The sequence below is a fragment of the Perognathus longimembris genome, chromosome 24, assembly GCF_023159225.1.
Source record: "Perognathus longimembris pacificus isolate PPM17 chromosome 24, ASM2315922v1, whole genome shotgun sequence".
NCBI lineage: Eukaryota > Metazoa > Chordata > Mammalia > Rodentia > Heteromyidae > Perognathus > Perognathus longimembris.
The window spans coordinates 24,826,223-24,852,849 of NC_063184.1; the positions used below are offsets into that span (position 1 = coordinate 24,826,223).

The 26,627-nt window shown below is 39.1% G+C and overlaps 1 protein-coding gene across 2 annotated transcripts; it reads right to left on the reverse strand.

Annotated features, from left to right (window-relative positions):
* Rbm46 (RNA binding motif protein 46) lies at positions 1-23,898 on the reverse strand. 2 transcript variants are annotated; one of them, XM_048333573.1, is made up of 5 exons: positions 23,779-23,898; positions 19,356-19,517; positions 17,728-18,195; positions 16,531-17,313; positions 1-338 (listed from the first exon to the last, which is right to left on the reverse strand). In XM_048333573.1, the coding sequence occupies exons 2-5, from the start codon at positions 19,504-19,506 to the stop codon at positions 139-141; spliced, it is 1,602 nt and encodes a 533-aa protein (XP_048189530.1). In that variant the 5' UTR covers positions 19,507-19,517; positions 23,779-23,898; the 3' UTR covers positions 1-138. The 2 variants fall into 2 exon arrangements, with proteins under 2 accessions (XP_048189530.1, XP_048189531.1); XM_048333574.1 differs by lacking the exon at positions 1-338 and adding an exon at positions 8,254-8,315.
* Positions 23,899-26,627: the final 2,729 nt, after the last annotated feature.

The window sequence follows — 26,627 nt, forward strand, 5'->3', positions numbered from 1 at the left end:
ATTACTCTATTTCATATGTTGGCATAAGTATATTATTTTTAAAGCCAAATGTGCATATCCAATTCCAAAATAAGACAATATTTTAATTTGCATGTTTTACATAAAACAAATCTTCATACTAATGTTTACAGATTTTCTTCAGAAGAATGAGGCCTGATTGGAGATATATAGTCGTTGTCCAACATGGCTGCCATTAGCAAGTGATACTGTTGGTGACAAGGGATAGCTTGGATAAGAATAAGGCCGTGAAGTATAAGGAAGCACGCTGGGAGTCCCAGAAGAGAGGGTAGCACTAACAGGGGAAAGACTACTTATTGAGCAGCGACGGAAATTGTAGTCTGTAAATAAATACATGAACAATTATGCTGCACATCCTTATGGATACAAATTTAATTCAAAGACACAAAACATTAAAACTATGATCACACTTTAACATAATGCCCTAACATTCAAAACCCTGATAACTACACATTGGTGTAAAGATGATTTCCACATTCCCTGTCGTCTTATTGAGTCAGTGTTGTCTCCCTCACTGACACTGCTTCAGAGATCTTATTGACACCTTTTTAAAATAGAAAAAGAGAACTTATGATTTCTCTTGTTCCACAAAGAAGCTTCTTTTAAATTTGGTTCTGACACTAAGAGTTTATGAAAAAAAAGATAAAAAATGGTAATTCATAGCTGCTGCTCTTTTTTTGAAAATGCTTTAAGTCATCAAGCCAGAAGAAAAATTTAGTTCTGGACTTCAAAACCTTTGCTATAAACAAACTGTCTGATATTTCATTATGTAGATGCTAATGTAGACATTTATATAACTCAACATATCAATTTAAACATTAGAGTGCTACTGGTACCACAAAATAGTAAAATGAATCTTTATAAACGTCAAGAAACCATTATCAACTTACAGTTTAGAAAAATACCAAAAAATTAAACCAGAAATTTAAAGAACAATTATATTTGAAATGTTAATATTCCACCATAAACATTCATCTTATGCACCAACAATTTCCTGCTTCATTAATTGTATGTGTGTATAAGACCAAATTTATAAGTCCTGTACTTTCCAAAAACTCAACTATGTTCCTTAGTGTGTAGTGCAAGTCAAAAGTGTAACTACAAAGCAATTACTTTATAAAAGCTGTGGTAACTCTAGGGATGGACAAAAGGAATTAGGTCAGTTAATGTACAGGTAAAAACTAACTGTCCCTGTAATCTTGACCTGCTACCATCAACAAGGCCTACAACACGAGCATTAACTTATGTTGTCATGGATTTAAATGATTAGCCAACAGGAATGGGATCAACTGCAGGAGAATAAGCTCAAGCAACGTCAGAAAGGACCTAGTTAAGAGAATGGAAAAAAAATCAGTTAAATATACATTTAATTTCTAGCACTGCAAAATTTACTAAGATAAGTTAAAATCTTTTAGTCTTTATAAATTGTGTGTGTGTGTGTGTGTGTGTTGGTCCTGGAGCTTGAACTCAGGGCATGGGCACAGGGCCTGAGCTTCCTTTGATCAAAGCTAGCACTCTACTATGAACCACAGCAGTAGCTCCAGCATTTTTTAAATAGTTTACTGGTGTTAAGAGTCTCATGGACTTTCCTACCCAGGCTGGCTTGAACCATGAGATCTTAGCCTCCTTGAGTAGCTAGGATTACAAGCATGAGCCACCAGCAGCTGACAATCATACTTTCCTTAGAATAAAATATCTTTAACTTTTTTTTTTTTTTTTTTTTTTTTTGCCAATCCTGGGTTTAAACTCAGGGCCTGGGCAATGTCCCTGACCTTCTTTTGCTCAAGGCTAGCACTCTACCACTTGAGCCACAGCGCCACTTCTGGCTTTTTCTGCTTATGTAGTACTCGGGAATTGAACCCAGGGCTTCATGCATGCTAGGCAAGCATTCTACCACTAAGCTGCATCCCTGTTGGGATCCGGTCTTTAGCCTTGTCGAGGGGGGCTTGATGCCCCTCCCCCAGCCCTGGGGAATGCGGAAGCAAGCTGCCCTCTCTGGGTCTGCCCTTGCACCCAGCCCCCAACCCAGCCTAGCCAGCCCGGCGCCTACCAACCCCGCCCTGGCTCAGCGCTCTCAAGTGATGATAGCTCATGGGGGTCAGGTGATACCTTTCAGCCCGTCGGCATCCTGGCCAACCCCCTTCCCTCAGAATCATCTCCCGTTGTCCTTGTCTCAATAAAGTTAGTTCGCTCTAAGAAGCTGACCCCTGGACGTGCGTACATCTGACTTCGTCTATTGGTAAGGAGGCGGGCACACATTCTCGGCCAGGCCACACGCGTGGCAGGCGGTGCTGACTCCCCCACTTCACCCTAGCTTCATCTGCGGGCCGGGTGACTAGGGGAGAGGGAGTGAAAGGGAGAGTGGAAAGAAGAGTACCCGAGCCCAACACATCCCAGCCCTCTTTTTAACTTTTATGAATTATAACCACTATAAGAGCAATACAACAGCTTGTCCTAGGAAAACATTTAAAATGCCCAGTTCCAAATATTTTCTTTAAATCTTTAAAAAAGATCTACTTGACATGCCAGTGTCTTAGCTACTCAGAAGGCTGAATTATGAGGATCAAAGCCATTCTAGGAAGTCAAGTCCATGAACTACCCAAAGCTGCCAGAAGTAGAGCTGTGTCTCAAGTGGTAGAGTGGTAACCTTGAACACAAAAGCTCAGGAACAGCACCTAGGCCCCAAGCTCAAACTTAGAATAATAAGAACAAAATATCCACTTCACTTGAGAGCAGTAGAGAATGAAGCATTAGGGGTACTAGCGACTACTAAATAATTATATTTGAAAAAATATGGATTCATTTCCCCTGGAGAATATTACACAAATATAGCCAATTCTTTACTGTGCACCTTTGGTACACCTAGCTCTTTCAATATTAAAAATGTAGTACTCTACAACAGTGTTTAGAAGAAAAGAGTTCTGAGGGAGATATATTTTCATTGAGCAGTCACTTTGTTGGGTTTACATTCATTTAAGAGGTAATAGCCTATTTGTGAAATGTAGATACTATCAGGAGAAGGCTTCAGAAAGCAGCTACAGGACAGCAGGCTACAGGCAATCACAGTGCCAGTGCTTAGCATATCTGCTTTCTGATGGTTCCTAGCTATAAACTTAAATTCAATTTAAATAAACACTAATCTACTTTATACTCTCACATTTTTAAGAAAAATAAATATAAAATTTAAGAGGCTGACTCTGATGACTTTATTCATACAGGATACATCAAGATGCAAAAGATTTCCTGATTACCACAAAGATTATATCCAAAAACTCCAGATCTTTTTTAAAGATGTTATAAGCACTTCACAGATAAACTATATTCCTAGATCCATTAAGAATTTAAACAAATTCAAAAAAGTATCTGTGACTGAAAATAAATATCAAATAAGAATTAAAAAAAAACAAGATAATGAAGGAAATAAAACCAGAAAATACTTAACTATTGGGATAAACCTAAAAGTTAACCATGTTTTCCTCATAATTTATATACAGAAAATGGAAAAAAATTCCCACCTGTTTTTTAATTCTCCATGAAGAAAATATTGAATAGCCCCTTAAATTCTTCAACCCAATTTCTGCCTCAGGCTAGAATCTGTACTTCCCACTTTCCTGCCCCCCTTTTAAAGAAGGGTACATGAAAGATGGGGGATAGTGATGGAAGATGTGACATTGATCAAGATGCTTTACCCCTTTGTAAAACTACTTAAAAAGATATTTTTCATAAAAGATAGTCAAACTTCAGAACTTAACTTTTCCATTATTATTCAGAACTGTTCCATTTCTTATTCAATTCTTAATGCTATTACAGTCCATATAAATTCTGATAATTGTATACTTGTATAATCCACACTAAAAATAAGACATAAAATATGCACATCAAATCCAGAAGTTTCTCAATAGTGTGTGTGTGTGTGTGTGTGTGTGTGTACATATGCAAAGGCCTGGGGCTTGAACTCAGGGCCTAATTGTTGTGCTATCCCTGAGCTTTTTGCTTGAGCCACAACTCCATTTCTGGCCTCACAATGATGATGATGATGATGATGATGATGATGATGGTGGTGGTGGTGGTGATGATTATGACGATGACGATGTGGTTAACTGGATGTTAAGAGTCTCATGGATATTTCCTGCTCAGGCTGGCTATGAACTTTGTTCCTCAGATATCAGCCTCCTGAGTAGCTAGGATTACAGGTGTTAGTCACTGATGCCTGATTTTCTTTTAAAGCTTTGGCAAGGATTTTGATTTAACAGGACTAAAGTAGGGAGAAGCAGGAAAACATTTCCTGGTCTCTATAGAAAATGAGATTTAAAGGCCTCCAACTTCCTGATTTCTGTCACTATATATGAATTTCTCCTGGTTTTAACTTCATATGTTACTTTCCAAGTATTTTCTTTTCTTCTTGGCAGTACTAGGAAAATGAACTCAGGTCCTCAAGCTTGCTAGGCAAGTACTCTAGCTGAGCCAAAGCACCAGACTATTTGCCTTGATTACATTTGAGGTAGGTCTCTCTCACATGTTTGGAAAGACCTGGGATGCTATCCCCCTATTCATGCTAACCTGTTGTTCAGGATAACAGGCATGTACCACTGCACCCAGCCATTAAGTGAGATATAGTCTCAGGGTTCTTTTTTTTGGGGTAGTGTGGCTTGGGCTCAGGGCCTGCTTGGTGCTGGGTTCCTAAGCTTTTTTTTTTTTTTTTTTTTTTTGGCCAGTCCTGGGCCTTGGACTCAGGGCCTGAGCACTGTCCCTGGCTTCTTCCCGTTCAAGGCTAGCACTCTGCCACTTGAGCCACAGCGCCGCTTCTGGCCGTTTTCTGTATATGTGGTGCTGGGGAATCGAACCTAGGGCCTCGTGTATCCGAGGCAGGCACTCTTGCCACTAGGCTATATCCCCAGCCCTCTAAGCTTTTTTGCACAAAGCTAGCAAGCACTTGACCACTTGAGCCAAATCTCCACTCCTGACTTTTTTTTGTGCTTAATTGGAAATAAGCATTTCACATACTTTCCTGGCTAGGCTGGCTTCTATCCAAAATCCTCAGATCTCAGTTCCTGAGTAGCAAGGATTACAGTGCCAAGCCACCAGCACCCTAAGGCTAGTCTTGGGAATTGTTATGCCCAGGGTTGTCCTTCTACTGTAATCTCTGATTTCTATCTTCCAAGTAGCTAGGATTACAGGCTTGAACAACCACCTCCTGCTTCAGGTATGTCTTATGCATAGCTTCTCTTAATTTATACATCCAAATAGTCATTCATAGTATTGATTTCTGCAGTCTTCCCTTTTACTGTTGAGTGTCATTCCATAGTAAGAATATATTATGTTAACTAGTCATCTGTTGATGAACATGTGAGGCATGTAAATCATTTTTGTTTTCATTTCTTTGGGGTTAAACATGGGAATGGGATATATGGTAGAATTTTCCACTGTGACTATATTCTTTATTATACTCACACTGGTAAAACAGAAGAACTTCAGTTGCTACATTATACTCTCACCAATATTTGATATTACCAGTGTTCTCAGTCACAGCTATTCTAGTGCATGTAATATTTATCTCCTTGTGATTATAATTTTTAATTCTTTTATGACTAATAATGTGCTTATTGCCTATCAGACCATCCTTGTTCCTATTCGTTTTCTGCACCCCTTTTTTGGCAGTACAGAAATTTGAACTCTGGGACTGTCACTTCTAGGCAAGCCACACCCCTAGCCCTTTGTACTTTGGTTTCTTTTTCTGATAGAGTCAATCAAAGCTTTTGCCCTGGGACCAGCCTTGGATTGCAATCCTCTTACCTCTGTCTGCCTAGTAACAGGGAATACAAGTGTGAACTAACATAACTGATTGTTTTTTGAGATAGGGTCTTGCTAACTTTTTTGGCAATGGCCTGGTACCAAAATCCTCCAGTCTTTGCCTCCCATATGGCTAGGATTATAAGTGTGTATCTTGTTCTTGTGTTTTACCAGTGTGAGTATAATATAGAATATAGTCACAGTGGAAAATTCTACCATATATCCCATTCCCATGTTTAACCCCAAAGAAATGAAAACCACCACACACCTTTGCTCATTTTATTGGCTTTGTCTATTTGTTAATGATGCTAATAAAGTTTTTGGTTAATCAAACTCTCTAATTCCATTTCACAACCCAGAAATAGGTAGAGATCTAATAACCTTAATTCATATGAACAACAGGTTAAGATGGTATGTCCAGTAACTGATCTGTATTTTCACAGCTGAATGAAGAACAAGTTATAAATTAAGCCTCCAAAGTTTTCAGAATGCATTATTTCCATTTGACCAAGTTTTTTCACACATCAAACATCTGGAAAGAAGTGGCTCAAGAGATAGTAACGGACAGAAGTAGAGTTGTTGGTGCCCATTTAAACTACCTCAGCATTCCCACACCCCTCATTTTAACACACAGAGCTCTGCATTGCCTTGTTTTATATGCTAAACTTTTTTTGTAATATTTTATTTGAAAGTTATTTTGCAAAAAAAAGAACACTTGCTCTAACATATATTAAACTTGGATCAAATGTTCTACAATTTGACCTATATATCCTGAATGAATATAGTTTAAAAGAACAAATCTAATCTCTATAAAGGGCATTTAGTTTATAATTAATCAGGCAGTAATGATTAATCGTAATCTTCAATTCAGATGGTGTATCTGGAGTGAGCCAGAAAGTAACACATCTCAAAGCAGAGACAGGCATTTCATATACCACCTGTTTATGTGCTCCTTATAACTGTCTTTCTCTAACACAATTACTAACAGGCTTCTCAGTAAAAATACTAGCAAGGGATATACTGATTTACTCCACATGTTTTTCCTTTGTTTCCAATTCTGGTACATATACAGACCAAACTCTATTAACTATAGCTGCTTTTCTGTCTTAAATAAAGGGAAAAAACTCTTAGTAGAGACTTTCAAAGTATCTTCTCATTAATTTTAGAATATATTGGTTTCTGAGCACATGATCTTTCAGATATTAATTTTCCATCAAAAAGTGTATTTCTCACAAATGGTTTCTTTCTTGTCCTAGGTAGCTATCCAAGTTCTGCCATATCCACACTCCCTGGATGCATCCTATCTGTGCAATTTGTTGATCTGTTTATTCCCCAAATTGCACAACTAAAACCATTCTATATAATCCTAGAACACATCCATCATCTTAATCAGAAAACTGGTAGTCATTAATAGTCATTTTCCATTCACTATTCCCTCAACCTCAGCAAATATTAATCTAATAGAAACTTTCCTATTCTGCAATTTTCATTTAAACTTATGTGGATTCAACAATTTAAGTGGCCTCTGGAACTGGCTTCTTAGCACACTACTTGCAAGTCTCATGTATGCTATAAGATATATCAGAACTTTGCTCCCTTATCCCACTGAATAGTATTCTATCATATGGATTAGCCATGTTTTTTTTACTCATGTGTCAACTAGTCGTTATTAGTTTGCTTTTATCTTTTAGCTCTTATGAATAATATTGTAAAGGATTTCTTGTACAAGAATATCATGTATAAAAGTCTGTGTAAACATTTTCAGTTCTCTTGACTAAATACTGACAAAGCATAAATGGAAGCACACACAGGTGAGGTAATTTCCTAAGACCCAGAGCCAGTAGGTAAGTTGCTTCCCAGGAACCATACAGTTCTCTTTGCCTGTACATGTAAAAAGAGTCTGGTTGGTATTCAAATGACCAACTACCTTTAAATTCCTACTAATCTATATATTTCTTAGTATCTTGGGAAAAACTACAGTATTAGTATTTCATTCTAAGTAATTCTACAAAGTTGAAAAAATTCTCAATTTGAGATATGTTTGAGAAATACTAGATAATAAAAGTGTAACTCTCGCTCCAACTACATATAATTTATAATACTGTTTATCATCTCAGGGGTTCAAATGTACATTACCATATGCAAAGTTCTGAGAGGGCTTGAAATATAGAAAACAATTTAACAACTAACTCCAGTTAATGGGTCTATAACAAAGCTATCACAAACAAAATAATTCACAAGGTTTTATTATTCTAAATATTTTATTGTATTGAACTCAGAGCCTGTGTGCTGTCCCTTGGCTTGTTTGCTCAAGGCAAGTGCTCTATGACTTGAGCCACAGCTCCACTTCTGAATATCTATTTTTTGTAACCATAAGAATAACAATGTGTATGCTGGTTTTCTGAAAACTAAGTCTACTGCAATATTCCTATGACACTTTTTCTTACCTGCTTATTTCCTCCAAATTCTTCTACAGAGGTCCAGGCTGAAGGGATTGTGTTCCCTGTCTGTAAGCAGTGAAGACAGAAAAGAATTGAGTCTTTATATTGATGCCAACCCTATCTTGGAAGTGCGTGGAATCCTTGAAAACTTAAAAAAAAACTTTCTGATCAGTACACAGGAAAACAAAGAAAAAGAAACAAGTGGCAAATAGTTATCATTTCTGAAGTTCTGCAAAGATGAACTAAGTGAATACTATTTTGCTATCTAAATGAAAACTGACTAAATACACCATCAGAAAGAACTTTTATTATTCAAAGCCAATTAAGTTCATATTAGTACTTCTAAGAAATATTAGCCCTCTAAAATAAACATTATTTAATAAGACTGTCTGTTTTCAAAGAGGTAGAAAGCCAAAGAACTTAAAATTCTGGAAATATAAACGTTGCCATGAAGTATAATTATTTTGCATATCAAGTCTCATTTCTTTCTTATTTTTAGGAAAATATGGTCAAACTTCTACTAACTTTAAAAAATACTAACCTAAAAATGTTTCCAAAAACTAAATCTTTCTTGAAACTTCGTTTAAATATACAAAACAGCAAATATCTATGATTTCTTTATATGCCTTGAACTTTTCTGTTTAAGGATATATCCAACTGTTAAGAAATGGTGAGTGAAAGTAGCCAGTGAAAAATGTCTGATGACCTATAAACTTTGTAGATTTTAAGGTAACATTTTAAAGATAATTCAGTAGAAAGAAGTTATAATATCTTCCTTTTTTACACAACAAGTAGGCAACATTATTCTTTTTTAAGCACTAAAAACAAAATCATCTGTCTTTGAGGCCAGCCAAGACAGTAATACATTATAGGATCATACAGTTTTTCAAATACAGTATCTGGCAGTTAATCAAAACTGCCAGGCAGGATTGCTCATATGTTTGTGTGTGTGTTTGTGTGTGTGTATACACACACATTTAATAATAGGTAGCTGGGTGTGGTTGCACATGCCTGTAATCCCAGCACTGAAGAGGCTGAGGCAGAAGGACTGTGTGAGTCCAAGGACAGCTTGGTTACACAGTTGAGACCTTATCTTAGAAAAAAATAAGTATAACAGTGAATACCTAGTAGCAAAAAATCATTACCAAGTAATATTATAGAGAATAAGTCATTTTTGGTTACTATATCCAAGAAAAGCTTAATATAAGTTGATGAAGGTAAGCAAGATACTCAAAGCAGGACAGGCAGCACTATGAAAAGCCTAAAACTACCAGATGAGCATGTTAAGTTAGGATGATCAAAGATTCATGATGGCTCACTTGGAGCTTTATAAATTTTGTGCCCTAAAATCATAAATATTTTATTCAATCTAAAACTACAACTAAAATTAGCAGTATCAGCAGAAACTAAAACCATCCACATATATGGCTGGCTCACAAGTTACAATTTTACATTCATTTATATCACAGTCTATTAACTAAGCAGACTGGAGTATGTAGTACTGAGACAGTTAAAAACAACTAAGTTAACATGCATACGCATTTGTTGAACAAGCACATTTTAACTAGGATTAACCGGGTAGCTGCCAGTTAACATGAAAGTGAAAAGCCTATGGAATGAATAATAGTAAAAGAGATACTCCTATTAGAAGAATCTTGGGGAAATTACTTCATCTACTTACTTTATTTAACCTGTTTCCACAAACAAAATAGGATTGCAAATTTAAAAAGCTAAGAAAAGTAGCCCTATTAATAACACCCTTAGATATTTACTTAAGTATCAATCCCATGAATTAATTTGTATAAAATCACCAAGTTACACAGTTTAAACATGAAAAACTGGAATACATTCACCAAATTATCAGGCAATACAGTAACAACAAGTTGATGTTTTTTTAGACACTGCAGACCTATATAATGAAAAAGCAAATGTGCATCACCATGCAAATCAATCAGCAGCATGACTGAATCTTACATGGGTCTATTCAGTTGTTACTGTTATGCTGTCATATAAAGGCATATTTAAATTGATGAAGTTAACTTTTAGAAAGACTCAAAATTATTTGAACTCAACTATCTAAACTGACATAGAACATTTTTTTTAAATGGCACAAGATGGCTAAGATGAAGTGCTGTCTTCCTGTGCATCTCTATGCCACGTGCTTTTTCTCTGCCATATTTCTTTTCTGATAAACTTTCCTATCACTTTTACTTTAACAAATATTTTAAACTGTTATTTTTGTCCCTACACAAGATATTTAAATGTGGCATTTTTGAGATAAAATTTGAGTCGCTGGAACAACCAAAAAAAAAAAAGAAAAAGCTCTGATATTGTAAAGGAGAAGGCACTGAAGTCCACAAAGAGTGATTCATTTGCCATTCTAACGGTGGCTACACAGTCTGTTGGCTAAAGCTACGTAATTTTTATTCTAGTACTATTCATTCTATTATGCTGCCTTCCTAACCATATTAGCTCCACAATACTTACAACCTTTTGGTACAACATCAGTAAGATGAGAATTATGAAGAATATTGGATGATCATGTAAAGGATCTTACAGAGAAAGAAAATTACAAGAGTATACATAAATACATTTTCCTAAGGCCTGGTCCCTCTCAGAGGGTCAAAAACACATAGTTGAGTTAATGGAATTTTTGGTCTTATTATTTGGTCATATAAAAACAAACAAATGTGTATAAAGTGTTGATAATGATGCCTATTTCTCATTAAGCTAGGTAAATTTGAAAGCAAATTCAGCAAATTGTTTCATTCATTAAAATACCAACTTGAGATACTTAATCAACAAATTTGTAATTAAAGCTGAAAAGATTACCTTTTAGAAAGTATTTATAATTTTAAAACACACTATTATATAACCTTATTTTATATTACGCTTACATATACATGTCTACTGAAAATATAGAAATTTAGAAAATCTGAGTTTTCTTTATATCAAAACATTTTATTGATAAATTTTGAAATATTAACGACTTTATTTTTGAACTCTTGAACATCAATCTGGAAATAGTAAGAACTCAAAAGAGAAAAAGCACACATATTGTTTAAAATGTCTTGCAGTATACTTTTACCTTGCTATTAGTCCATAACTTTTGAACTCAGGGCCTTACAGGTGCTACAGGTACTCTACTGCTGAGCCTTGCCTTATCTCTAGTTCCTTTTTCCCACCGGTTATTTCTGAGATAAGGTCTTACTTCCCATCTTGGAGTGAGCCTGATCCAAGAGCCTGTTTTTTGCTTCTTGACGTAAGTGGACAATGGGCATACAAGCAGGCAGTACCACACCCATCTTCTCCTTTTATAGAGATGGGAGTCTTGCAGACTTTTCTGACAAAACTGGCATGGTACTTAACATCTTTCCAATCTCAACCTCCTACGTAGCTAGGATGATAGGCCCATGTCACTGCACCTAGATACTACTGGTTGAAATGGTTGAGAAAGGGCCTTTCATATATACCCCACTTGGCCTTGAACCAAGATATTCTGCAATCTCAGCTAGGATTACAGTGTGAGCTAGATACCCAGCTTCTAATTCATAACTTTTAACAAAGTTACAAGCAGTGGCAGAAATCAAAACCTCACTTAAATGATATTAAGGGAGTAATAAATACCATAACTATATACTAAATAAAACCCCCTTCAATGGCTAGAAAAAAATGGTCATTCCAAATGAAACATGAGAATTTAAGTCAGCCACATTGGAAAAAGTACAGAAACATTAAAAACATTAAACAGAACATTAAAAACAGAAACATTAAAAAGATCTTTATTCACATACAAAATGGTCTCTACAAATCAAGACAGATTAATCTAGAATTACTTGCTCAGAGGAAAAAGCAAGTACAGAAAACATAGTTCACTAAAAAACTACGGGACTAATACAAGTTTAATTAACCAATGTCTCTACCTTTTCCATCTAAGTAATTCTTAAAATTAGAGTGAAATGACCAAAGCCAAACACTCCCTAAACTGTGTACATGGACTCTGTCTAGCAGCAAGCTAAATGATTCCCCGCAAGATACACAATTCATAGCAGGTAGGAGGTGCACCCACCTCTGTTCTCCCCAAATAACCTATAACCTGTCATAGAATTTGAGTACCTAACTTCTCTGTTAGCTCCTGGCTCAAAACAAAACACGTTTTGCTAGCAAATGCAAAAGAAAGCAAGCACCCAGATATTAAAAAAAAATGGTCTTCAATTTAAACTTCATCAGTTCTGGCCACCACAGGATATAAAGCAAACCTTTGTGACACAAAGGTTCTTATCTCAAAACAGATTAGGTGGTAAAAATTCTTTTTAAAAATCTTCCACATAGAAACAAGAGATGTCTGGCCTACAATTATTTGCTATTATTTATTTAGTAAGGTCAAATACAATAACACATATGAAGATTACTTCTTTGCTCCACTCTATATTCACCAGGACCTGTTTTATGGCGATATTCTGACTCTCCAGAACTTTCCTTTATCTCTTTGATTTGGCTTAATCTATTCCTACATGGAAAAGAATCTTCTAGGAAAGCCATAAAAATACTGAAAGACCCAGATTCCAAATGGAGTCAAACTTCTAAAATAAAAAGTACTCATACTGGTAAGTCTCACCTACTACAAATAGATGCAAAACTACAAAACAAAATATTTATTTAAAAAATAATACTAAGTGATCCAAGATGTCTCCATATTTGAAAAGTTTGTTTTAGAATTCAGCTATCCTAAGCCCTGACTCTTCATTCTACTCATCCTAAATTCAATGATCTCAAGAGGGTAAGGCTGAAAGATCACCACTCAAGACCAGCTTGGGCTACATAATAAGATTCTCTCTCTTGCTGGCGCTCACTCTCTTGCTTTCTTTCTCTCACACACACACTCATACACACCTACTTCACTAATAGCTAGTGAATATAGAACTTCCTGCTTAACCATCAATTCCCAGTGATATTATGAAGATGGAGGCAGCCTAATTCTCAAATACAGGATTTCAATTTTGGCATTAACCCTGGTTTTCAGCCTTCCATTATTGGAATTTTGCCTAAATAGACTTCCCTTCAAATGAGAGAGAGAGAGAGAGAGAGAGAGAGAGAGAGAGAGAGAGAGAGAGAGAGAGAGAGAGAGAGAGAAAGAGAGAGAGAGAGATAAATGCTTATTTTAAGGTACTTAAAAAAATTTGAGGATTCTGGTAAGAACATTAATGACCACAAATAAACTACCCAATTTCCAATACTCATCTATCCCCTAAAAGCTATATCTTTCCCCACAAATATGAATGATGGTCATTTAAATATATAAAGGGAAGTTTAAAAAGATTTTTAGGGCTGGGAATGTGGTTTAAGTGATAGAGTGCTTGCCCAGCATGCATGAAGCCCTGGGTTCAATTTCTCAGTACCGCATAAACAGAAAAGGCCAGAGTGGCTAGAGTGCTAGCCTTGAGCAAAAAGCTCAGGGACAGTGCCCAGACAATGAGTTCAAGCCCCAGGAATGCAAAAAAAAAAAAAAAAGATTTTTAGATTGGTATATAGTAGTTGTACAACAGGATGGGGATTCACGCACATGAAAAAGGCACCAAAGTTAAAGGATTCATCTAAAAGTATCCAGGTATTTTTTTAAATTATTACATCCAAAGAAAGTAGCTTAAGAATGGTTAAATGCCTTATCTGGAAGATTAAATTTCTCATACCCTTTAATAGAGCCAAAGGTATGTAAGGAAAGGTATGTACAGGAAGCAAGCTAGGAACCACTAGCAACTCATCAAGACCTTAGAAAAATGCAACCTTCAAAACCTTACAGAAGATAAGAGTATATACTACTTCTGCCCCTCCAGGAACACATCCGTACAATCATGTGATCTTATGTCAACTACCACAAGATACCCTAGAACCTTTACTGAAGGGAAGTGAACCTGAAAAAGCATCAACTCTCTGAAGATCTTTAGAGGTTCCAATATTGTTAGAGAAGAAACTAGAACACTGCTATAATAATCTAAGTTTGTTTATATTTAGATACTGCTTACATTTTATTGGCTCTTCTCCCTGGTGAAGAAGGATTGACAAAATACATAAAATATAAATCATTCAACTTTTTATTAAAAAGGGACTTTAATACCAGGCTGACAAACATCTTGTGCTGCCTAGGAATTTAATGTTTAAAACTAATGTTATCCCCAATTAACCAAAATCAAATTGAGTTTCTTAGGAATCTACAGATCAGTAGTGGTCAACTATGGTCCTAGTAGTACTTAAATTAAAAGCATCCTAATGAGGAAGCTAAAACCTGAAGAAAAACCTTCAGCTCCATGTAAATTTACATCTTCCTTATGGGATAACAAGATGAGCAAACCATATCTACATTAAAAATCAGTCTTCTATGAAATAGATCAGGACTGTTATGCTGTAATAATCTTAGATATTTAAATTAAATTTGAAATAAAAATTCTTTAGCATTATGATGGTAGGTCAGACACACGTAACTGGGAAAATCTTTCTCAACAAATAATTACCTATATTCTACTCAGAAAAAGAATTTTGACCCATTTTTCTCTAAGTACTGAAATCTGAATCATTTGGTAGGCAAATAACTACTTTACCTTTTATTCAGATGCTTTATATTAAAAGAAAAATGGAAGGCTTCTATTTTGTACATCAAAAAATCATGCCTAAGAATTAACTTCAATGATAGTTAACTTCTCCATTATCTCCAAACTATTAATGGGGAGCACTACTGAAATTTTTCTTGGCAGAAGAATCTACATTTAGTCCAAAACCTGTAATGAAGTCTCCAGATTCGAATCTCCTTAAACACCTCGGTGGCTTTAATAGATGAGTAAAGATAATTCTCCCGTGGATGGTATTTCTCCTTCTCAACTACTTCTCTCAAACACACTTGAGAATATCAACTTTAGATAAATATGGATTTTAGTAGTATAATTCTGCCACCATGTAAGAATCAAGGTAGGGCTAACATAACAGTTAAATTAAGCAATTGTTCAGAGTAATTTTTTTAAATGTCAAATATTTAATTGGCAGGTTTATGTGCCCAAAGTCCTTCTTAATGATCTCTCCAATATTTAAATTTTATTTTGAAAGTATGAAACTGTAAAAAAAAGAGAATAGTCATAAACATATCTAGCAATGCTTTTTGTCTTTCATAAGTAGTAGTGACTAATTTCCAGATTGGTGAGCGTAAGCTTTCTGCCTATAAATTCTTCTAATCATATGAATTCCCTATCACTTCATCCAAAACAGAACACTGAAGTTTTGATTTACAAACAAATCCTGTAACTTATATAGACATTATCAAATAAGGATCTGCCATTAAAAAACAATGAAGAAAACACAAGGTCTAAACTCTATAGGAAATCAAAACCAATGTTTCCTTAATCATGTAAAAAAAATAATAAGCTAAATTTAAGTTGGGTACCAGTGGCTCATGCCTGTAATTCTAGCTACTTGGGAGGTTGAGACTGGAAGGATCACAGTTTGAGGCCAGCTCAGGTATATATACATGAGACCCTTTCTCAAACACTAGCTGATATGCTGACACATGCTTACCATACCAGCTATGTGGGAAGCTGAGATTTGAGAGGATGAAGATTCCAAGCCACTCCATGCCAAAACAAATCAAAGTAGTCTTAAATCCCTACCTCAATAGAAGCTGGGTACAGTGCTGTCACTTGTCATCCTAGCTATGACAGGAAGCCTGAAATAGGCAGATCATAGGCACAGGCTCAAGTTAGTACAAGAGCAAAACTACCAATCAAACAATTAATGCCAAAAAAGGCAGCTTCCATGGCTCAGCAGAACACCTGCCTTGTAAACAAGAGGCCGGCCTTGAGTTCAAAACACAAGAACTAGGAAAAAAAGTAGACATATACAGTAGCCAAGTTTCAATAATTTTTCATAAACTCCTATAATTGAAATAAAATTCATGTTACATACTTACCATAATGCTGAGTTCAAAGTAATGATTTTTTTTTGGTGCTAGTCTTGGGGCTTGCACTCAGGGTCTAAGTACTGTCCCTGAGATATTTTGCTCAAGGCTAGTGCTCTATCACTTGAACCACAGACCCACATCTGGCTTTTTGCTAGTTAATTGGAGATAGTTTCAAGGGCTTTCCTTCCTGGCCTGGCTTCAAAGCATTGTTCTCAGATCTGTCTCCTGAGTAGCAAAGACTACAGTCATAAGCTACCAGTACCCAGCAATAAATAAACTTTTAATCTATCGTATTTTCTAATTATACATTCTACAATATTAAAGTATTTTTAAACTTACCCAAATGAAGTAACGTAAACTGGGCAGCTAGTTCTTTTGCATCTTCTAACGTGGTGCAGAGTTTGTCTGGCATGAAGTAACTCTGGGATCCATTTGCAATAGCAGGAATAACTATTTTATACACCAAGAGTACTTTTCCATCCTGACTGGTTGTTGAATATAAATAATATTCTGGTGGTGCCCAATTATTTTTGTTGCAGTAATAATCCAAATGCATTACTGCAGAATTAAAATGATTAGATTTTAAAGAATACATACTAATTGGAGTAAGCTTTGTTCCAGGAAAAAAAGGGTAAGTGCATCTTTCAATTTCAGGGGGGCTTGGGCTATGCTGACCATTGAGACGAGTGGGAAGAGCTGGTGGCTTGCCTAGAGTTTTTGGATGGCTCTCTTCTTTGTTAGCATATACAATCAGGTTTTCAGAATTGGGGCTAATCTGACCATTAAGGTGCTGTCGCCAAGTGTTCTCTTTATTTACTGGTTTTGCCAGTGTTACCTCAATACTTGCTCCATCAATGCACTTTCCATTCATAACAGACATAGCAGCCACTGCATCTTCTCGGTTGAAAAAATGAACAAAAGCATAATCTCTAAGTTTCTTTACTCTTTCAACGGCACCAGGCTTGAATTTATTGAATTCAGCTTTAATTGTTTCTTCAGTAGTAGAGATCATTAAATTTCTCACATAGAGAACTTTAACTCTCTGCATGGTTTCCTCATCAACTTCTTTCTCTGGATCAGCCCAATCTACTTGAATGGTATGGCCCCATAGTTGAAATGTTCCTACAAACGAGATTAATTTGAAGGTAATTGAAACAAAATAAAAGTTTGAAAATATAAAATTGTTTATCCAAAGAAGTAGAAACTCAAGAACATTTGTTTCAAACTCATCACAAGTTTTCAAAAACTTAGCAATCCTAATTAGAACTTACAGTAAAATTTAAGAGTCAATATGATACACATTACTTTAAAGCACAAGCTTTTTAAAAGCTAGACCACTATTAAAAGAAGTAATGCATTTTTACTGAATAATTAACAGCTCAATTACAGTACGTAGGTTTAATAATTGGCAAATTATCATGACTTATTTTATGGAAGCAACATCTTCTCATTTAGAATCATCTACTTCCACTAAAACAAGTCATTATTCCTCTTTAAGTGGCATCATCTATTTTGATCTTTAAATGATGAGATTACCTGGAATTAGCTTCCTCCTCGCCATAGCAGCAGCTCTGTGAGATTCATATTCAACAAATGCAAAACCACGATTTTTGGTTTTATCAGTTGCACTTGGATAAACAATGACATCTACAACTCCTTCTGTAACTTTCTTCATTTCATCTAAAATTTCTTCTTTTTTCTTTTCCTTGGGAATAGCTCCAATAAACAATCTACAATTATCCAAGCTTACACACACACCAATAAACTTCCCTGGTCGAATCTCATAATTATTAAGAATTCTAATGGCTAACTGAGCCTCTTCCTTTGTTGTGTACATAACAAAAGCATAACCTCGATTTTCACCACTAAATTCCATCATAAGTCTAAACTCATATATCTTCCCGGCTCTTTCAAATACAGGAACTAATTCATCTTCATACATATCACGAGGTATTTTTCCTACAAAAACTTCACAGCCTCTAGGTGGAGGTGGACCCTCCCAACCTGAAAGACAAAAAATAAATTTAAAACAATTCTAATATATATGTATACATATATACATATATTATTGAATCATATATTCTTTTAATATATTCTTTGCTATGTGACATGTACTATTCTAGCTATTGAGTATATGACAGAGTATATGACAGAGAACAAAATAAAGTCCCTTCCTTCACAAAGCTTATCTTCAATAAAATAGTCAAGTTAATCATGAGTTAAATGGTAAACCAACTCTCTCAAATAATTAGGTTTATGCTGGCCCTTGCAAAGGCTCACATCTGTAGTCCTAGATACTCAGGAGGCTAAGACCTGAGGACCATGGTTTGAAGCCAGCTAGGGAAAATATCCCCACGAATATTCCCAATAAACTACCAAAAAAAGCCAGAATGGAGCTGTAGTCTTTAGCAAAGGAGTTCAGGAAGAGCACCCAGTTGCCACCCCCCCCCCAAAAAAAAAACAAATTAGGTTTAAAAGCAAGACAAGCTTTAAGCTGAGACCTGAATGAAATGAGTAAGTTAGGAAGATAACCTGTGAAGAGGATATTCGGGAAGAAAAGGCAAGAGTTCTCTAAGTCAGAACAAAATAGAATGAGGAGGCAATATGGCTATGTACCTGAGGGTGGGCAAAAAAATATTTCTTCCCTACGATTAATGCTTTAAGTCTAGCAGTACAATTCTTCTCACTGCCCAACCTGACTTCTTTGTTAGTTCAATTTCTTTCAAAAATGCTTCTTAAGGGGCTGGGGATATAGCCTAGCGGCAAGAGTGCCTGCCTCGGATACACGAGGCCCTAGGTTCGATTCCCCAGCACCACATATACAGAAAATGGCCAGAAGCGGCGCTGTGGCTCAAGTGGCAGAGTGCTGGCCTTGAGCGGGAAGAAGCCAGGGACAGTGCTCAGGCCCTGAGTCCAATGCCCAGGACTGGCCAAAAAAAAAAAAAAAAAAAAAAAAAATGCTTCTTAAAGCAATAAACAGCACGGTTGAAAACACATATGGGTAAAACATGCATAACTTTTACCATCTCTTTCTTCTCAAAAATGATTGCTGGGGTGTTAAAGAAATTACAAGGTAAGAACTACTGGTTGGAATATTTGTGGGTTGTATACCTAATTTAATAACTACATTAAGTATTTAACTTAAAAGAATATAAAATTCATACCTGGAGGAGGACCACCAAATTTCCTTTGCCCATTTTCTTGAACCATGTTATAGCCAGTCTTCTCCATCAAAGCAAGCAATGCTGCTTCATTCTGGGTTCCACTCCGAACTTTACTGCACCCATTTGTTCCTTCTATATTTTCTTCATTCATGGTTGCAGTTCCTAAAACAAAGTTGAAGAACAATGTATGTCCATAACACAACAAGAACTTAAGAGCATTTCTTTGGATTGCAGAAACAAAGAAAAGTTGGGGCTGCCATGTGAGGATGTCACTCTTCACTGTACCCTTCACGTTCCACCCAGAGCTCTTCCCTACAATAGGCACTGGAGGGGCTGGCCTAGTGGCAAGAGTGCTTGCCTCCTATACATGAAGCCCTGGGTTTGATTCCCCATATATAGAAAATGGCCAGAAGTGGTGCTGTGGCTCAAGTGGCAAAAGTGCTAGCCTTGAGCAAAAGGAAGCCAGGGACAGTGCTCAGGCCCTGAGTTCAAGGCCCAGGACTGGCAAAAAAAAAAAAAGGCACTGGAAACTACTTTTAATGTTGTTGGATCTAAGTAAGTGCCTTTAAAAGGTTTAAGTGACGAGAAAAAAATGTCAAACAGAAAGGAACAAATACAAGAATCTGAAGACAGACATGAAACAGAAAAACACAACAGAGTAACAAAATATACTGCCATCAATGAATATTCCAGTCACATGACCCAAGGTTTAAATAGTTTCATCATCAATTGAATTTTTTCTGTTACATACTTCTAAGCTACATATAACCTAGATCAAAGATCATTTGGCTTACAATCTTGAAACTTTTTCACAAGTTCCAGATATGGAACACATTCCTAGATTATACACACACATACACAGGAACGACTCAAACTGTGAAAGTGACAAAGAATTTCAGTAATTTATGCATGATGGTAACAGAAAAATACTCAAAACGCAAGAAAGAGTAAACTGGAGAACATGTACTGTACTAGCAACTGTGTATGCACATTCATAGATGCTGTACAGTTACATATAAAATGTGGAGCAATTCCTAAGAAACCTTAAAAATAGCTAGCACTAGTGAAGAGTTTATGCACTTTTTTTACTTTCCTGTGACTATCGAAGGTATGTACTGTTTGTAAAACTCTTTAGGAAACAATGGAAAACTCAAACCGATAAAATGCTAACTCCTTAGAAAGTCATAAAAGTCTTTTCATATTCTGGCTCAGTCTACTGTGTCAACACCAGTATTTCATACCTACTGAGAATTCTCAAATGTGCCATATTCTCATGTAGTGCCCGTACTTAGACCTTTCCTACTTTCATGACCTTTCTCACTTCTATTATTGTTTAGAAACCCTTTTAATTCTAAATTAAGCATTCATTTGGATCATCTAGTATCACAGTTTATCTGAGAAAGTAATGAAAGTCAGTCTGCCCTTCCCCTCTATCTCTTTGAAAGATGTAGCTTTTCATTTCCCTAGCACTAGGAAGACTCCCTGACAGGATGAATGTCCACATTCACTGGGCCAGAAAGGACATCATGATTTAAATGACAATAATGAACATGGATCTTAATTCCAACACTTTGGTAAAAAGACCTTGGTCAAGCATCTCAGGCCTGAAATCCTAGCTATGCAGGAGGTTGAGACCTGGAGGATCATGGTCCGAAGCCATCCAGGGCAGAACAGTCTGAGACTCCCTCTCTAATTACCTACAAAAATGCTGGACTGGTAAAGACATGGCTATCGTGGTAGCACCCGAACCCTGAGCAAAAAAGCAGAGTAAGAATATGAGGCCTGAGTTCAGTCCCAGGCACTGGATAAAAAAAAAAAAAAAAAGCCTTGTGAAATCACTTTACAACTCTGCCTTTCTGTCTTTGCTTATTTAAGTATAAGAGATACTATCTCATCTCTTTTCATTGTTTTTAGATTCTTCTCACATACTGGCCTCAAGTACTTTAAAAAACACCCAGCCAAAAGAGAGGTCACTGAATTCAAGCCAGTACCAGCACCAAAAGAAAAAAAAGTATATGTATTTCTTGAATTTAAGACAAAGATATCCACATATTCTTAGCCAAATTAAATACACTACTGTATCTTATGGCCAGTCTGCTATAATGACATGAATTTGTAGAGCGGATCACATTTGGTTTCCTTACCTCACCACCAGGAAGTAATATGGAGAGTAATACCTAGCTTAAAGTGCATTTTACATCATTATTTGATTTCTATTCAACCTTCTCCCCTTTCTTTTTTTCTTTCCTTTTTTCTAACATTCAACTCTACTCTTCCCAAAGCAACCATTTAACCAGTCACTGACTGGAATTCCACCAGGAAGAACCAATTTAATTGACTTCCATAGCTGTCCAGGGCAAGATTGCACTGCCAAGTTTGTTTAAAACAAAGAGGTCTTTTTGCACCAGCAGTGATAGCTGCAGGTTTAGGAACACCACAGATTACTGCTCAGAAAATTCTGCAGCCACAGCTAATGGAACTTTAGAGCAACAAGCCCTACCTGATGGGTTCCAACACCTATTAAGACTCTAGCAGTCCACAGAAACAAACTGATGAAATTGGGGGTAATTTATAAAGAAGTTAACTTCATAAACCTCTCAAACATGTTGCTTAACTAACAAAAATTATGTCATTAAACAAGTGGCTTAATTTCACTTCAGAAATTGTGTATATTCTAGTGTATATTTACTCATGCATATTCACTCGTTAATAATTCTCCCCTTGCGTCACATTCATCCAGTAATACACGTTTAAAATTTAACAATCTAGCTGTATTATAACCCTCGGCAGTTATCTCCAAGTCCAATTCAACTCCGTTGAAATTTACCATTTAAAGCTGTGCTTTAGTAGTCTGGCACCAGTGGCTCATGCCCATAATCCTAGCTACTCAGGAGGCTGAGATCTAAGCTTCAAAGCCAGCCAAGACACAAACTCCACTTTCAGCTAGGGGGGTGGTGTGGGGTGGTGTGTGGGTGTGTGTGTGCGCGTGCTTAACTAACTAGAGGTAAGAATAAGAGTCTAGGATTTTCCTGCCTAGACTGGCCTCGAACTGCGATCCTCAGACCTTGGCCTCCAGAGTAACTAGGATTCCAGGCATGAGCCGAGGGAGCCCTGCTGGAAATTTAACTTCTAAAGGCTCCAAATCAAAGTACTGGAGTAATACAAGGTGACTCCTGGAATGTTTTCCGTCGTTTGCATAAGCGAATTCCTACAGATAACGAGAAGCACAAAGCCTAAGCATCTACGTGTGTCTACTTATACACGCAAGGCCCCTGCTTCCCGGTTGGGCCCCGCTGCCACCCCCCCCCCCCCACACACACACACCCCAGAGGACTCGTTTCACGGGCAAGTCGGGATGTGTGGGGCGTTCCAGGAAAAAGGGGGCGGGGGCGTCCCGGTGCGTGGGTCAGGGTTAGGGTCTGCGGCAGTCGCCTGCTCTTGGGTCGGTGCCCCACGCCTCTCCCCAGCCCCGGTGGGCCCTGTTTGATGGGGTGTGTGGGGAGCACAGGGTCAGGTTCGGGGGGTCGTCCCCCATGCCTCTCCCCAGCCGCGATGGGCCCCGTTTCACCGGGAAGCCGGGGTGTGGGGGGCGCACCGGTCAGGATCCGGATCCGGGCCGGCCGCACACGCTCAGGCGTCCCAGAGGCGCCGCGAACCCGCCACCCGCCACCGCGCGCCATCGGTCCCCCCCCACCCCGCCCCGGTACACCACGGCCGCCCGGGCGAGGCCCAGGCGCGCCGCCACGCCGCCGCACACCGCCGGCACCGCCGGCACCGCCGCTAGGCCGACCCCCCGGGGAGCCGGCACACCCCCCCCCACACCCCAACATCAACACGTCCCAGCCACCCCCCCGAAAGCTACGGGAAGGCGGGGAAGCAGCAGCCCCGGGAGGCGCCGGGCGGCCGGAGGGGACACTTGGGCCCAGCCCGCCCCACCCCGCCGCCCACCCGAGGGCCTGGGGCCCAACGCGGAGGAAGTTCGAGGCTGCTCCCCGTTGGAACTCGAGGAAGCCCCGCGCCGCCGCGACCGCCCGTCTCACCCTCGGTCCGGACGTCGAGGGTCGAGGCCGCCCCGGGCGGCGAGGCGGACGCGCAACGGCCAGCCGGCGGGCCGGAGCGGGGAGGACGGGTGCGGGGGGGAAAGGGCGCGGGGCGGCGAGGGGCGGCCGGAAGAGGGGAGGCGACGGCGGCGAGCGGAAACCCGGCGGGGAGGAGGCTGCGCCTCGGCGGAAGGATGGATGGATGGGGGTGAGGTGGGGCGGGGGAGTCCCCGACGGGGCGGCGCGAGGGAGTAAGGGAAGGGGCCTCGACGACACTCCCCCCCCCTCCGGCCCGCTCGACGGGGCCCAGGCTCACGGACGCTGCCCCCCCAGCCGTTAGTAGCGGTTTGGAAGGTGCCCCGCGGACCCCATCTCCTCCTCACCCCGTCGGGTCTTCAAGGGCTGGGCCTAAATCCCTGGGACCAACGACCACAAACCGCCGCCACCACCGCTGCCGCGGAGACCAGTCTGTGCGAGCGAGGGGGAGGGTGCGCCGCTGGGGGTGGGGGGGGAGAGTGGGGGGGAGGGGGCGGGTTCCGCCGGGGGGCGGGGCGCGCGCCACTCCGCTCCACGCGCCTCAATACCGGCGTCTCGTGCGCGGCCTAGACGGCCCCACGTGCAGTGAGGACCTGGCCAATCAGCGGCCAAGCTCCACCCTTCGGGGGCGGGGATAAAGCCTTAATCCCCCTAGGAGGTTGCGAAAGGGGCGGGGAGAGGCTTGGATTGACAGGCTCTGAAGCCAATGGGAGCGAGAAGAGCAACTTCAATGTTCGCGCGCTAGTGATTGGATTGGGAATGATGCTAAGGGAAGGTCCTGCACACTTCAGGACATCTGAACACCAGCTACCCATTGAGTTTATGCACTCTTGCGGGCGGGAAGAGGTAGGGGTGATAGAGGTACATCGTGGGAGGTTTTGGACGAGATTTTTTTTTTTTTAATCTAAAACGGCATAAAACAATCATACATCCTGACTGGACCTTTTAAAGTAAGGGTTGGGGCACGGAGTGGTTAGTTTATAAAGCTTAACATGGAGCCAGCCTCAAAAAGAATTTAAAAAAAGGAGATCTCTTTAAAATCGAGATTGTTGGGATTAAGTGATAACACATGGAACATTTTCATGTGCCAAGGTAGCTGGCCAAGGGATTTTAATATGTCCGTTTAGGTTTCAAAATATTTTGGTAAAAGTAGTAGCCCCACTTTACAGATGGAGAAACTCAGTGTGGCTCTGAAAGCTACAGACATAGACACTGGCACAGGGTGGCGAAGTTGTGTGGAAATCAGCGAAATGTGATGGAGCTGCACATAGGTTGTCCTGAAATAGTCTGCAGCCCTCTGGAACTTGGCTCAAGGGGTACAGCTCCTACCTCCCAGGAGCCCTGATTTCAAACACCAATACTGCCCTTAGCTAGTGGGTAGCATTCTCATTTTATGTAGGTCTGTGTACACAAAGCAACTAGAAAGCCTAAACTTAACTGACAGACCACCTTACCACTTTGGCTTTTATTTTTTGTTTTTTTAAGTTCTACTGCATAGCAGTGGCTCAGCTTTGTAATCAGCTACTAGAGAGGAAGAGATCCTAAGACTCAAGGTTCAAGGCCAGCTGTGGACTTAAAAATCAGTCATCCCAACAAACAGGCCCTCTGTAATCCCAGCTGTACAGGAGGCATGACTAGCCCAGATACCCTTTCTAAAAAGTCGCCTAAAAGTAAAAAATGGACCAGAGGCAAGGCATAACTCAAGTAGTAGAGTACAAGAGTCTGAGTTTAATCCTTTCTTTCTCCCTCCCCGAAAAAAACAACCCCAATCAACCAACAAAACATAGAAAAGGCAAGGATGTTTATGGATTCATATTGCTTAGTATTTGTCACTACTCTTATTTCTCTGGAATAAGATTCTCCTCCAGTCTTCATTTTCATATTGATGCTTTCTCCTCAATCGCAAGTAGTTAATTTTTATTTATTTTTTGTTGGTCATGGGGTTGAACTCGAGGCCTGGGCGCTGTCCTTGAACTTTTTTGCTCAAGGCTTTGAGCACAGCTCCACTTTGGTTTTCAGGTGGCTAATCGAAGATAAGAGTTTCACAGACTTTCCTGCCTGGGACGGCTTTGAACCATGATTCTCAGATCTTAGCTTCCTTAGTAGCTAGGATTACAGGTGTGGGCCACTAGTGCCAGGCTCCAGTATTTACTTTTAAAGTAAAACTAGCCTAAATGATATTAAAACATTTATTTGGAAGATTTGGTGTAGGATCCTTAAAGAGTCACTAGGTGGTGATATTTCCCTTGCGGTATAAAAGTTTTGAAGGTAGCCAGAAAGGTTACTAAATCCTTGCAATTTCCGTACCTACCCCCACCTCCACACTCCATATAAAGGGGAAGGGAATGCACACAAATGCTAGTACACAGCATGAACCAATTCAGCAGTGATACTCAGCAGACACTATGTTGGAAATGAACTATACAAGTTGGGGGAAGGGCAGGAGGGAGGGGAAAAACGGGGAGAAAATGAGGGAGGGGGTGGCACTGTTCAAAAGGAGATGCACTCATTACCCTACTTATGTAACTGTAACCCCTCTGTATATCACCTTTACAATAAAAAACATTTAAAAACCGAATAAGCCATTGTTTCCTAATAAGCATTAGAGGAGCCAGGCTTTAGATGAGATAGTGTTAAAGATCCTTCTCATTTACAGAAAGTCTCCTTTGATCAGATTCCTTCTAAAGTTTTCATAAAGTTCATTAGTAGATGTATTTGTCCAATGCTATGGAAGCATTTCACTTTGTTTTGCAAGTTCTTAGAAAAAGATATCTTAAGCACTTTTGCCAACCAAGATTCGTATTCAGGAATAGATTTCAGGTTAGGATTTGTTGTAAATGAAAAGGAAGGAAACATCTGGGTGCCAATGGCTCATGCCTATACTCTTCACTACTCAGGAGATCTGAGGATTGCAGTTCAAAACCAGCCCGGGCAGGAAAGTCCATGAGATGGTGAAGGAGAAAACAAAGGGGAACTCTGAAAACCACACAAAGGGAACTTTTGGGGGATTAGTGTAATTATCAGAGGAGAAAGAGACCAACTCTCCACCATGTGACGAACTTGCTGTGAGATATAACTGGCATTGTCACCTGTTGCATTATATTGGTTACAGCAGCCCAGGTGACAGCAGAATCCATCACATTATCTTCTAAATGTCATTACTCCCCAAAGATGCTACCTCAAAATCCCATGGCCA